Raw genomic sequence first — 15,777 nt, forward strand, 5'->3', positions numbered from 1 at the left:
CCTTATAACACAGAGGAAATAAAATAGTAGCACGGAGAGCCGATATGAGTGGACAGCCACTATGGCATGTGTATTTGGATTCGGCGCATCTTCATTTTTGGCCTTTCTTGTCACTATCCTTTCCTACTCTTCCTCCCAGTCGTGCAACGGACCGGAACTTGTGTACCCACATGTGTGCTCTAGAGTCATCCCATGAAAAATAGTATGAACGTTTAAGCAGTACAGCTATGGGGAGACGTGGTGACCAACGTGTTGTTCGCCTAAAAACCACATCCAGTCTGGTCGCAACACCGGCTCTGCTGAGCGAATTCGATCTGAGGATGGCATCTCGGAAGCGGCGTGGTAAGCCGCTCGGCTATGCGGACGGGCCAATATAATTTCTTTCCGTATGTGGTTACAAACGTCTCTTAGCACTTAAGGATAATGTACGGGGCAGTGAAATGAAAACGAGATGGATGGAGAAAAGCAACCAGACGGTCATGAATGTCTTTCTTCATGGGTCGAAAGAACCTGAGCAAAATGTGGATGGAGTATTAAGTTACCAAGGTTTTTTCGACTGCTCTCCTTAATATTCAATGGAAGCTCTTACATATCTTAATACAGTCGCGATTTCTCCCTACACGATTATCATATTACTGGAGCCATGAATAAAGACATTCGTGGCTGTCGATTTACTTCGAAGAGATGGATGCCTGGGTCCACTCACTGTTCCGCAGGCTACCGTAAACATTTTTACATGAAGGGATGGACTGTCTTGTCTCTCAATGGACTAATTACTTTTGAAATACTAGATAGCTTACTCATTTAGCTGCCCATTGTAACTCTCGTGTCAATTTTCCTTTATAAATAGTACGTAACAGTCCGAGTTACAGTTAATTTTTGTTCTGCTAGAGGTAACAACCGCTAAAAAGTAAAATAATATTAAAGCCAGGTCGAGATAACAGAGCATATGAGGAACCAGTGAATGGAGCTACTTCGTAATGACATAACGTTTCCGTCACGAACAGCGGAAACTTTCTACCCTTCAGTAGAAACGTAAATAAATTGCGATTTGTGCTATTTTTATTTCAATAACTCAAGCAACAACAAGCTGATAAAAATTCTTAATACGCCTCTATCTGTAAATACTTGTGGGAGAAGATTTCTGCTCGGTTTTTTGACACCTGCTGCTGTCGTGTTCAGGAGGTCGCGGCACTTGGAGGCGCTACCTGACGCTGGCCAACATCCTGCGCGAGTTCAATCCGCGACTGAGGGGCTTCGCGCTGCGGCCGGCCGAGACGGGCACCCTGCTGGCGGGGCTCAACCTGGCCGAGAACGGCGCTCTGGACGACTCGCTGATCCACCAGGCGCGCCGGCTCGTGCTCATGCTGCGCAGGGACCCCTTCGTCGATGTGGGCAAGCACTGGAAGGTACCTCCAACACCGCAGTGAGGCACTTGCTGCGCGCCGCAGCGAAACGACTGAGTATCTCTGCAGCCCTTTATAAATACTAGTAGACACAATGTTTTTCTCTACACGAAACTGATTTAGGGTCTATGTCTACAGTGGCGGTTTGCATGGTGACCTCATACTACTACGTAGAATGGGCTCTTTAGTATATTTTCTGGCGACCAATGTCTTTAGTTGGACTGATATGAGAATCTTTTACTGTCCTGAATACTCATATTTGCTGTCTTTTTGATAAGAATGTATACGAGTGGAGGCTTTTAATAAGGTAGAGCGAATGCAACAGCTGCTCCTCTTTCTGTTCAACTGGTCGGTGTCAAGCTTCGATAAGTGATTCTGCTCACTGAATCAGAGGTTGAGAGTTATTGTTGCCAGACCAGTTTCAATTCGTGTTACGAGAAAAATTGGTCACATCGTTTTAGCACTGATAAATTACGTGCGTAAGTGCATTAAGGCACTTTATGCTTTCAGTTTTTTAAACCAAATCAGTCAGAGGCCACACAATTAATTTTTTTAACCTGCCAGTCTTCGGGTAGGGTCCTGTGTCAGCCTATCCACCTGAATTATCAGCTTCACTAAATCTTCACAATTACAGGGTGACACACGGGAGATGGACGGTTTTTAATGAGATAATACTCAGACAACTTTAAAATTAATGCATGTTTATTTACACAAAATCAAAGCTCATTATTTGCCATTTTAGCTAACAAAATTATTTGTGAAAAATAATGTCGTCAAGGTGATGTCCATCATTTAGAATGCAGGACTGAAGTCTCTTCTCAAAATCCTCCATCACACGGACTAAAATCTCTGCGGGGATGGCAGCAATTTCTTGAATGATTGCATTCTTAAGCTCGTCCAAATTTAGTGGTTTGTGGTTATAGACAGTTCTTAAGATACCTCCACAGAGAAATGTCACATACTGACAAGTCGGGAGACATGGGAGGCCGAGGAACATTAGCAAAACGTGAGATAATCCGGCCAGAAAACATGCGTCTAAGAACTGTATTGAGGTGTTTGCGGTGTGCGATGTTGCCCCATCCTGCTGGAACCAAACGCGTTTTAAAGGGATTCGTCGTCTTCTTAGTTCTGGTTTCAAGAATGTTTCAAGCATACGAACGTAACGAACCGAATTAACAGTAACTTTGGCTCCGTTCTCTTAAAAAAAATAAAAAAATAAGGTCAAATAATGCCAACAGAGCCAAGAGCACACCAGACTGTTACTTTTTCTGAGTGTAGAGGACGCTGGTGGATAAGGTGTGGATACTCTGGAGCCCAGTAACGTAGTTTTTGCTTATTCACGGCCCCGTTTAAATGAAAATGAGCTTCATCGCTCATCAATAAAATTTCACTTTCATTCGATACCAAAATCACTTGCATTCTGTAAGCGAAGTCTTCTCGTACAGCAAAATCAGTTTCCGTAAGTTGTTGGACAATGAGCATTTTGTAGGGACGGAATTTTAATTCTTTATGCAAAATTCGTCTAACCGATTCACGATTAATTCGTAACTCATTAGCATGACGTCTAGCTGACCGGCCTGGGCTTCTGACTGCCGCTTGCCTTACCCTTTCAACATTTTCTGGTGTCGTTACTCTGCGTCTTGGGCCAGGGTGCTTCTTATGCAGTATGTTTCCAGTTGATCTGAAGTTTTCCAACCATCTGAGGATTGTGTTATTGCTCGGAACAGCTCCATGTTGACCGCCATTAAACCGCACACGAAACAATCGCTGCGTAGCAATAATAGACTCACCACTTTTCACGAAACTGTCATAGACAAACACTCGACGTCACAAGTACCACTGCTCCATAGTGACTGAGTAATTGAAATGGTGTCTTGTGTGGATCAGAACTATACCCACCACGACCACCTCCCATCACCGCACCCTCAGTACTACGCAGTTCAAAACCGTCCGTCTCCCGTGTGTCACCCTGTATTTGTTTCATATAAACTGCCAGCGAAAAAAGAAAATGCAGCAGCCTCAAGGCCAAGGTCATTTCATTGGCAAGTGAAGTGACAGGTAGTTCATCATCGTAGCACTCCGTCTTCAGACCACAAATGGCCCATCGGTACCATTCGACCGCCATGTCATCCTCAGTTGAGGATGCGGATGGGAGGTGCGTGTGGTCAGCACACCGCTCTCCCGGTCGTTATGATGGTTTTCTTTGACTGGAGCCGCTACTATTCGGTCGAGTAGCTCCTCAATTGGCATCAGGAGGCTGAGTGCACGCCGAAAAATGGCAACAGCGCATGGCGGCTGGATGGTCACCCATCCAGTGCCGGCCACTCCCCACAGCGCTTAACTTTGGTGATCTCACGGGAACCCGTGTATCCACTGCGGCAAGGCCGTTGCCTCATCATTGTAGGGGTATTGGTAATAAATTCAGACAAAATGAGAAACACAAGTCACCGTAAAGGGTTACCAAACCGTGTCATCATTACACAGTGTATCCCCCTCTGGCAGCAACCCACGCAAACGATCATAAAAGTGCCGAACGGTACCCTGCGATAGATCTTCCCACGCATCTTCCGCCTTTTGTTGCAGTTTGGCATTGGCTCTTCCAAGGCCTAGATAAGTAATGTCCCATACCTGTTCAATTGAGGAGAGAGCTGTTAACCCTGGTGGCCAGGGCGGATGTTGTGCACCACGAAAAGCAAATTGCGTCATAGTAGCGCTATTTTGACGTGCATTGTCTTGCTTGAAAAGCATATCACCTTCCTGTCGAAAAAGTAATAGTGGCGCCTTGCATTCTACCGGGCACTGGTTACTTCACTCCGAAGAAACACCAACAGTGACCGCGAGACGTAACTGGTGATCCTCTCCCACCATCAGCCATGAAGACTCTGCATGACACCTCTGTGTCGTGTCCAATGTACTCTGGAATAGGCAGCTCGTTACGTCCACGCCGTTATGTATTCATCACACGCTTACAAACGGAACGTATTGGTTCAAATGGCTCTGAGCCTATGGGACTTAACTTCTGAGGTCATCAGTCCCCTAGAACTTAGAACTACTTAAACCTAACTAACCAAAGGACATCACACACATCCATCCCCGAGGAAGGATTCGAACCTGCGACCGTAGCAGTCGCGCGGTTGCAGACTGTAGCGCCTAGAACCGCTCGGCCACAGAAAATATTCTTATCACTGAAGGCCACAGGGCGCCATTTCACTCTCCATTCAACTTTTTCATTGTTTCTGTGATAGCCTGGCCAGACTCACGTGTGTTCCTCGTCCTAATGCAAACAGTTCCCAGTGGTCCATGATGACACAGGAGGCGCGACATGTGACCAGATTTCATCCCTGGATGTTGTTCTATCGACTAACGCTGTTCGTACATTGCACCGATCTTGGCGTGTGTCTGCACGACACGGACTGCAGAACCTGTTCTACAGATATGGGACTGTTCAACGGACCACTGTTGAAAGCAGTGACACACCACCGATACACTGTGCCCAACATGTACAGCAATCCGTCGATACGACCATTCAGCTTTTCACAGGCCCACAGCACGACCTCTTTCAAATGCCTGAAGCTATTCAGTAGTAATATGTACTCGTCGTTGTGGCATGGTTGTACGATAAAATGAACGTTGTAAACACAGTTCACTTGTAAGCTCAGCACAGTTACTGCCTGTAGAGTTAAAACAGAGGATGCATAGACATTCCTATCAGTTTCGCCTCATTGCCAATGACCATGAAAGATAAATAACTAACACTACAACTCTACAGTGCGTATAACACTCTGATGAAGCTGTACACTGTCCTTGAGGATGTTGCTTTTTTCCGACGGTATCTTACAATATCTGTCCTCCCCTACAGATTTTATCCGCTACAACTCTCTTACGTAACAGGGAAGTTACTCACTGGTGTCTCAAAACATCAATCAGCCTGTTCCATTTTCTTGTCAAAGTTTTCTACAAGCTCTTCTCCTCGGCTATTCTGTGTGGAGGCTCCTCTTCTCTCTTATAAGATTCCGTTTGAAGGCGTTGCTGCAGAGTATTTGCAACATAGTGAGGCTCCAATGCGGGTATAAAAGCACCAACAGGTAGGTAAGCGATTAGTGTGGCATATTACCTTTTCAATTTTTCTGTATATTATTTTGCCACAAATCTGACTCACATAAACTGATTGTACAAAATCTCTCAAACTTTTACCTTCCCTTTCCATCTTGTGGATGATATCATTTAGATCATCTGGCGCTATGTTTCCAGCCTGTTTACATACCGACTTAAATAGTCGTTTCGTTGACACTTTCGTCATTGATTTTAGAAATTCTGAAGGTGTCAATGCATTCTGCCGTGTTTTATCGCCTGTACTAGCTTACCTATATCTTCCAAATCAAGTATCATCTATTCTTCTGTCATGTCAACAGACAGTGCCTCTCACTCCCAAGGGTCTTCCATGTATTCTTTCCACCTACTCGCTCTCTCCTATGCCTTTAACAGTGGAATTGTTCACGTAGTCTTAATGTGGACGGCTTCGGTTTCAGTTTCACCGAACGTTGTTTTGACTGTTCTGCATGATGGCTTAGTTCTTCCGATGAAAGTTTCCTTTTCGACATCTTCACATTTTTATTGCAGTCATTTTACCTTAGCTTCGCTGTGCTTCCTTTTTATTTCATACGCAATTGGCTTACATTTTTTCACTCCTTTTTTTTCCTAAACGATTTTGTACTTCCTTCTTTCTTAGATAAGTGAAGTATGTATTCTTTTATTCAACCTTTCTTCGCATTATCTTTCTTGTACCTATTAAGTCTGCTCAATTTGACCTATTGTCCTTTATAGAGATATCGATTTCTCATCAACTGAACTGCCTACAGAGTATTCACTAACGCAATCTCTACAGCCAAACAAACCTTCAGAATCCGATCATATATCAGTAATACAGTATCCCACTTCCTTCCACATTGATACTTCCTATTTATTCTCATACGATTATCAAATTGTAATCAGAGTCAATACCTGTTTCTGGGTACACTGCAATCCAGAATGTCCCTGTGTCATAGTGCCGTAATCCAGCTGGAATGTTCTCTTGTCGCCAGACTTTTTCCAAGTATTCCTCCTCTTCTTGTAACTTCTGAATAATGTATTTACTATTAGTCGCTAAAATGCTTGCTGAGTTCAATTAGCTGCTTATTCCTGCTTTCTAACGCATATTACTCTTGGCGCTATCTTCCGTTTCAACTCCTAGTAATGGATTCCATTCACCCATAAGAATGTTTTCATCTCCTCTTACATACTGCTACACAATCAATATTCTCAAATAATTTATTTTCCTTTCCTCATTATAGTTGTGACCCAAACTATTTTTTCAGTGTTGCTTTGATGTCGATTCTGATGAGAACAATCCTATAATTGAACTATTTATAGGAACTCACTCTTTGCCCTAAGTCGCTATTCATGGCGAATCCTACTCCGTTACATCATTTTCTGTAGCTGTTGATGTTACCCCATATTTGTCTGATCAGGAATCCTTGCCTTCTTTCCATTTCATTTCACTAACCCCCACTATATCCAGTCCGAGTTTTTGCATTTATCTTTTCAAATTCCAAATTTTCATGTCTTTACCACAAAGTATGGTACGTAACGAATAGGAGGGGGGGGGGGTAGTGTGTATGGTTCAGTAATAGGAATAGGATTATTCTCATTGAAATCGACAGCTAACCATCGCCACAACAATACGTCACGTATAATTGCCAACGTGAGAAGCAAAAGACTGAGAGATTGCAGGTGTGGGAATAATTTAGGATGCAAAGGGAAATTAAAATGTAATAATCATGTGAAAGAATCGCTGTAATTGGAAAATGAATTAAGAGAGAGTTACGGGAGTATATGGGCTCAACAACAGTAGTAAGAAAGGTTAATGGAATTCTCTCAAAATTTCAGCATTTGTAAGTTAATACATTCGAAAGACGTGTATGACTACCCCATACGTAGTAATAATTGAGACCTGCAACCTCCAAGCTACACAAAAAGTAGAACTCTCATGTCAGAAAATGACCTGAAAACGCTGCCTGACACATAAAATTTAATACAAATAGTCACTCACTCACACACACACACACACACACACACACACACACACACACACACACATTCATAATACAGCAGAACTGAGAAAGATGGACTTCCTTGGTGCTTTTTGAATACTAAAGGCTATTTGAACTACCTCAACCAAAATGTAATTCATGAAAATCATTTTTACATAAGACTACAGTAGTGTGCGAGATTATGCTGAATGTTATCCGATAACAGCAACGGTGAAACAGAACGTGTCCACCTACCGAATCAGCACCTATAACCTGATAGTATGCAAACAGGAACTACTTATTACTAATGTCTCGTGGCTGCAACCCAGTATGTGTGTGACTGTCAATGCATCACAGTTTTTATGGATCGTGAGGATAACTCACAACATATAACAGATGCTTGCCGTGCAGCTGTGCAGCGTGGCACGATACAGTGTCTTAAAATCAGAGAATGATGAGGTGTATATCGAGATAGGTACGAAACAAGTGTATTGATAAACAATTATATTGTAAATGAATATAAGGACATGATTTTACAAGTTTTCACGGCTGCACAAACCTACAAGATTCAGATTCATGACAATCAGTCGCAACATAAGGTCTCATCTCCCATTTTTGAATAAAGCAAGAACTATTTGATACTACAGGGAAGGGTGACAACTTTGATTTACAGCATGACGAAGCGGAAAGATAATGTACAGCGCTATAATCAGCTTCCACTCAACGTAGTATGAGCATCCTATGAGCTTCGACTTTACTGTCTGCAAGCACGGGTCATCACCTCTGCTCGCGGATTAAACGTGACCAATCATTGCCGATATAGCCTCCCCTCTTTAACTAAGCCACTTTGCTGGGTGCCTTGCATCAGTTATTGCCTGTAGAAACATTGGACAGTATTAATAAAACAATACATAATCACGAAATGTTTAAGTTTCTAGCAAGAATAGCACAGACTCTTCGCTTATTGTTAAGGTAGAAAATTCTTCTCAGCAGAACTCTCTCTGCAACAAAAATTGAGTTGAAACACATTTTTAGGTTCATCATTCTTTCTATCCTGAAACTTTCCTCTGCTTCTGGAACCTTTAATAAGAGGATCAAGCATATTATCTGCAATATACTGAAAAATACAGAACTCGTGATACATTTGATACTGAAACAACCTAAACTTTACATACAATATCACTTAAAATGCCACATACATACATATGTTCCAAACAACATATGAAAAAAGTTACACAAGTTAGCATTTTAATAATGGTCAGATTCGTTAGTGTTCTTTCTCACTGATTTGTGATTTTTTTTTAGCTTATATGACCATTTAATTTCCTCACAGTCTTGTCCAAGTTCCTCCTCTTAACATCCTACTCTACCTCTTTTTCATCCTTTCCTTCCTCCTAATTCCATCTCCCGCAAGTTTTCCACAATTTCTCCTTCACTTATTCAGATATGGAGTTTAAAACATGAACGTAGATTTACTGATCTGCAAATATCAAGATGCATTAATCAACAGTTCATATAACAATAACTGTGATTCCAAAACCATTTCTTTTCAGAAAAATTATCATTCTGTTTGTATGTATGTATGTATGTATGTGTGTGTGTGTGTGTGTGTGTGTGTGTGTGTGTGTGTGTTTTACTTATTCCTTGACAATTCTTATACCAAAGGTTTTAGACCTCCATTGCGTTTAGGTGCACAACACGTTTCACTTCACTCCATATGGTCCAAGGTATGCAGCAATAACACTTGTACATGAATGAGTGCCCTTTGCCCAATTCTTTGTTTGATCTCAGTAACACACTCTCTCTCACTCTGAAAGATTTCACTAGAACTTTTTTCTTACGACTTTTTTGCATGTCTCCTGATGTCTTGCTGATATTTCCCAATGCTAACCTCACTACATTACCATGCCTCACTTCCTTGGAAGCTGGCGGTGATGGATTTTCCTGTAAGTTGCTCGTTGAAGCTGATTGTTTAATACTAAAACTGGTAGCAAAGATTTCAAATCGTTTGGCAGTTTATTCATGACTTTTTCAAACAAATACATATATTAATGTCAAGATCTATAACAAAGTTGGAACTATGGTCTACACAGCTGAACAAGCACTTTCACGACTCACTCATTGTCAGAGGTACTGGATGCTGCATGGTATGATGACATGTAAATTGTCTTTATCCTTCCATTATATAAAGCGCATGTCCAAACTACTGACGTGGCCTGTGGACAATTATCCGATATTAATTTGTCAACATGACCAACCATATTTAGAAACTGATTTAGAAATGTGTGTACGATAGCCTGACCAGTAGCTCTTCCTACTAGTGTGAGTGATACAAATTTGAAAGTCAACTAAACAGCAACAAAGTTCTCGGAAGAGGACCAAATAAATCATCTGCCGCAGCTTCTCTCAGTGCCGATGGAATGATCGAAAATGAAGGCGCATGATTCGACAGTGTCTGTAGTTTTAGCTTTTGACAACGCTTGCATACAGCCAAAACCTTGTAGATGCATTTCTCCATATTCAGGAAACAGCACATCTCATAAAGATTGTGAAAACATTTCCTTGCCTCAGAGTGCGCATAATTCAAGAGAGTGGGCCAAGCCAATTTGTTGACTAGTTCGTCAGGAATGCAAACGTCCCAGTGCAAAGTATCTCCACCTCTTTTTCCAAACAAAATATCATCTTTTACAAATAAAACTACATAACGTCAACGTTGTTTTGATTTATCCTCTTCTCCTCTGCCTCATACCATGATGGATCTTTACTCTGCTCCTTAACAATATCATCAAATGAAATGATGAAATACATGACACTGAAATTATTTTCCCCAAAACAATCCTCAGTCACATGATTCAACCCTGGATGATATCTTGAAAGAGCATGAGCGAAGACGTTATCTTCACCAGGAATATACAGAATCCTCAAATTTGACTGTTGGAGATAAAACGACCATCTGGCTAAACGACCATGAGTCAACCCTGCCCTCATCAAAAATTGCAATGCTCGATAATCTGTATAGTATTTTGTTACCCGTCCAAGCAAAAAGTGTCTGAATTTCACAAAATTTCAAACGACAGATAGAGCTTCAAGTTTAAAAACCAAATAGTTAACACTCGCTTCACAAAAATAATGGTATGACGCTCCATCACGTCATCAATACTAAACGCGTAGAAGAGGTCAGAACATGTCTACATCTTAAAACAGTTTCATCTTAAACTAAAATCTTTACTGAAATTAGAATGTTACAGGAGAGGGGCTCTACAAAACAGCCTGTTTCGCACCCTCAGATCCTGGCTGTGCTTGGGAATCCCAGTTACGTGTAGTTTCCTTATCTGTCAATTGACATAGTCATGGCATAGCCAAAATATTCTATTTCATAAATTTTTTATAAAAGTTAGTTAATCCCAAGAATGCGTATATCAGTTTCCTTTTTCTTAGGAACACGAAGTCCAATCACCACAATTTTCTTTGGATCAGATAAAATTCCTAATGCAGTCACACTGTGTCCAAGAAATCTCACCTGACTCCTTCCTGACTCCTAACTGACTCTTATTTTCCCAGAGTCATAATGGCACCATCTCTCTTAAAATACTCAACAATCCACCCAGAACCTCGTTTTGTTTATTCCACTTATGTGCAACCCTACTGATCACTGCAATCAATACCTCGTCAACGTAGATGGTCACTTTCTTTCTCAAATTTGCTGAAACGTTCTATTAAAGCCTCTGATAAAAGCAATTGAACTGACATTCAACCCGAATCGTAGCTTAACACTCACAAAACTTGCAGGAAAACCTATTAACTAGGTGAAGAAATTCAGCACCCTGTTGTCTCTTCACCACTTTACTTTTTCCATCAATTGTCCCTTTCACCATAGTCCATTGTAATTGAAGAATAGGCCATAAACCCACAACTTTACACTTTTAAAATACCTGATCATTCAATACATATCTCTCACTAAGCAAAAGTTCTCTCTCATATTCACTTCTTCATAGCTATTGATTTTTTTTTTTGAGTTATCTATCTTTTGACTGGTTTGATGCGGTCCGCCAAGAATTCCTCATCTGCGCTGTCCTTTTCATCCCAGAATATCACTTGCAACCTACACATTCAATTATTTACTGGACGTAATCTGGTCTCTGTTTTCTTCTACAGCTTTTACGTTCTACAGATCCCTATTGTACAATAGAAGTTACTCCCTGATATCTTAAAAGATGTCTTATTCTTGTCCCTTCTTCTTGTCAGTGTTTCCTACAGATTCCTTTCCTCGCAATGTCTGCCGAGAACCTCTTCATTTCTTACCGTATCAGGCCACCAGGTGCTCAACATTCTTCTGTAGCACCATTCTCTTCCTCTCCGATTCTCGCACAGTTCATGTTTCGGTAACATACAATACTGTTCTCCAAACGTACATTCTCAGAAATTTCTTCGTCAAATTAAGGCCAGTGTCTGGTACTATCAGGCTTCTCTTAGCCAGAAAAGCACTTTTTGCCAGTCTAGTCCGCTTTTTATGTCCTTCTTTCTCTGTCCGTCGTGGGTTATTTTGCTGCCTGGGTAGCAGAATTTCTTAAATTCGTCTGCTTCATGATCGCCAGTACTGATGTTAAGTTTCTCGCTATTCTCATTGCTTTCGTCTTTCTTCGATTTACTCTCAATACACATTCTATACTCACTGAAGTCTAATGATTAAGCTTTTCATTCCATTCCGGTAATTTTTATTCACTTTCACTGGGGTTAGCAATGTCATCAGCGAAACTTATCGTTGAAATCTTTTCGCCCTAAATTTTAATTCCATTCTTTAATCTTTTCTTTACTGCCGTCATTGTTTCTTCTATGTGTGGACTGAAGAATAGGGGCGAAAGACTACATCCATATCTTCCACCCTTTTTAATAGGATCACTTCATTCTTGGTCTTTCAGTCTTATTATTCCCTCTTGCTTCTTGTGCATATTGTATATTATCCTTCTTTCCCCATAACTTACACCTATTTTTGTCAGAATTTTGAACATCTTGTATTAGTTTACATAGTCGAACGCTTTTTCCAGATCGATAAATCCTATGAACGTGTCTTGCTTTTTCTTACTCTTGATTCCGTTATCAACTTCAATGTCGTAATTTCTTCTCTTTACCTTACCTACAGCCAAAATGGTCGTCATCAAACAATTCCCAGATTTCTTTTCCGTTCTTCTATATTTTATTCTTGTCAGCAAATTGGATGCGTGACTTATCAAGCTGATTGCGTAATAATTATCGTATTTGTCGGCTCTTGATATCATCTGCATTGTGTTGATGATTTTTTGCAAAAATTTGATGGTATATCGCCTGTCTGACAGATTCTCGCACCAACGTGAATAATAGTTCTGGTGCCACTTTCCCCTTTATTTCAGAAATTGTGATGCAATGTTATCGATCCCAACTCTCTTATCTGATCTTAAGTTTTTTAAAGTCTGGCTCTAATACTGGACCACCTGCCTCTTTCCTGTCAACTCTTGTTTATTCTTTTATCACTTCATCAGACGAATCCTCCCCCTCAGCGAGTCCTTCACTGTACTATTTCCACCTATCCGCTCTGTTTTCTGCGTTCAACAATGGAATTCCCATTGCACTCTTAGTTTCACCGCCCTTGCTTTTAATTTTACAGAAGGTTGTTTTGACTATTATGTATGATAGGTCAGTCCTTCGGACACTCATCTCTTTTTCGATTTCTACACATTTTTCATGTAGGCATTTCGTCTTATCTCCTCTACATTTATTATTTATTTCATTCCTAGGTGACTTGCATTTCTGTGTTCTTGAATCTCCCTGAACATTTTTGTACTTCCTCCTTTCGTCGATCAGCTAAAGTACTTCTTGTGTTACCCATTGTTTCTTCGCAGTTACTGTCCTAGTACCTACTTTCCAACTTCTGTAACTGCCCTTTTTAGAGATCTTCATCCACTTTCGACTGAATTTCCAGCTGAGCTATACATTAATGCCGTATCTATAGCCCTATAGAGCTTCAACTATATCTCTTCATTCGTTAGTACTTCGATATCCCACTTCTTTGCGCACTGATTCTTCGTGACTAGTCTCTTAAACTTCAGCCTACTCTTCATCAGTCGTAACTGAGTGCGCCTTACAATCTGCCATCTGACTTCAGAATCTTTGCCGAACCATACTCCCGACCTTTTCCAATTACACCTCCTCCTCTTGTGTTTCTTGAACGGAGTATTTGCTGTTATTATCTGAAATTTACTGCGAAACTCAGTCAGTCTTTCTCCTCTCTCATTCCTATAGCCAAGCTCATGGTCTGCCGTAACCCTTTATTCTACTCCTCCGCCTACAACCGCACTGCAATCGCCCACGACTATTAGATTTTCATTTCCTTTTATTTACTGACTTTCAGTATCCTGATACACTACTCCTGTCCCTTCATATTGTGCTTGACATCGGCAGTCACCTGAACTGTCGTTGTCATCATTGGTTTGCTGTCGATTCCGATGAGAACACACTTACCGCCGAACTGTTCACAGTAATTCACTCTGTATCCTACATTCCTATTCATAACGCTTTCTACTACGGTTACATCATTTTCTGCCCTATACTCTTCTTACCATAAATTCTTGTCTTCTTTCCATTTCACGTCAGTGACCCTTACTATATCTAGACTGAGAATTAGCATTTCCTTGTCAGATTTTCTGGCTTCCTTGCCACGCTCAAACTTCTTTCATTCCACGCCTCGACTCGTAGAATCCTACCCTTTCGTTGTTTCGTCAATCTTTTTCTCATGGTCAGTACCCTACCCGTCCCTTAGCGGTATCCTCACGAAGATTGGAATAGAAGACTAGTCCAGAAGCTTTTGCCAATGGAGAAACCATCACAATGCTTCTCGACAGCAAGCCAGATGCCCTCTGGATGTACATTACATGTCTTTAATGCAATGGCTTCCACTGCCTTCTGCATGCTCATGCCGTTAATCGTAGGTGGTTCTTCCACCTTTTAGGGGCGGTTTGCAGTTCCAAAGGAAAGAGTGTGGCCTGAACATCTGTCCACTTCTCCGTCCTCTTTGACAAGGCCTTTGGCAGAACAAGGGAGTCTTCTCATGCCAGAAGTCTTCAGCCGCCATTGCTAGTGATTTTTATGCAAAATTTAAGCTGAAGTTCGAATTCAGGACCCAGAACATTCTGATCAATTGTCAAAGACGTCACCCCTGGACCACCTGAATTGGCTGCTGACAGCAACTGTTTATCACGTGGCTGTGGGCTTCACACACACTTACACACACTGTTCCATGGATCAGCGGATTGCACCTCCACAATGTGAGCTTCAGAACCTCTGTTTTCTCAATGACCATCTCGATCTTTTCTCCCATTTCGTCAATTATGACTAAAACGTCTGCTATTCCAACATATCTGCCTCATATAAAAAAATAGTTTCACTGCATTCGCATTCCTCTTCCGGATTCCTCCATATAACATGCCCATACCAGTCGACATGAATCAAATCATCCAGGATCATAATTCCAGCTTCTTTGTGGCCTCAGATCAGGGTAATAAAACTAATTGTCGTTCCTACCATGACTCTTTACACCACTACTATCACATTCCAACTCTATTTGTAACCTTTGGACACTGATAAATCACCCTTAACGTGACCTACAAGTTTATTTTGATATAAATGTGAAAGAATTAAGATCAATGTGAATGTACTCAGCAGTGCAGTTTGACTCTGTCTTGGGGTACCTCAGACCAATATGCAGACAAAAAGATGTGCCTAAACTAATCATACGATTCACAACTCATAATAATTAACATATGTACGTGCACAACAGACTCACGTTCCAAATAACAACACACAAATTCAATGTTATGACCAGTGGCCATGTTGAAGGCAGTGAAAAATCAAAATACTGAAACGAAGCAGGAGTATGATTATTCATTGATGTATTTCTGGAACCTAAAACCCTTTAATAGATAACAAACCATCGTAATCCCTTGTAATGGCTTCACGGTGTGTATTTTCATGATCGAAATGAGCACTTCTCGTCTGATAATGAGATGCAGTGTCTGAGGCATCTTCATGACCTGAATCCAAATCATCGGCAGGTACATGACCTATTTCACAACAGCGACTTTAAACACAAACTTCACTTAACTTTTCGTCAGTCTTAGACACTCTCTATTACTCACCCTGATTCCCCTCTTCTCATGCTAATTCCCATCTGACATTCTTTAAACCCTAACAAGGACATTGCCTCTTCAGACTCACAGACATCTACTCGTATAGCACCCCTGGAAAGACACTCAGGATTAACGACTATTTGT

The 15,777-nt window shown here is 41.1% G+C and overlaps 1 protein-coding gene across 1 annotated transcript in view; it reads left to right on the forward strand.

Moving 5' to 3' along the window:
• The window catches only part of LOC124596161 (phospholipase B1, membrane-associated-like), a 65,837-nt gene that overhangs the window by 17,041 nt on the left and 33,019 nt on the right, over positions 1-15,777 (forward strand). Inside the window, exon 3 of the mRNA XM_047135199.1 lies at positions 1,183-1,409. Within this exon, the coding sequence (XP_046991155.1) occupies positions 1,183-1,409 (227 nt within the window). The remainder of the gene's footprint in view (positions 1-1,182; positions 1,410-15,777) is intronic.

Source organism: Schistocerca americana, chromosome 1 (genome assembly GCF_021461395.2).
Source record: "Schistocerca americana isolate TAMUIC-IGC-003095 chromosome 1, iqSchAmer2.1, whole genome shotgun sequence".
Taxonomy (NCBI): Eukaryota; Metazoa; Arthropoda; class Insecta; order Orthoptera; family Acrididae; genus Schistocerca; species Schistocerca americana.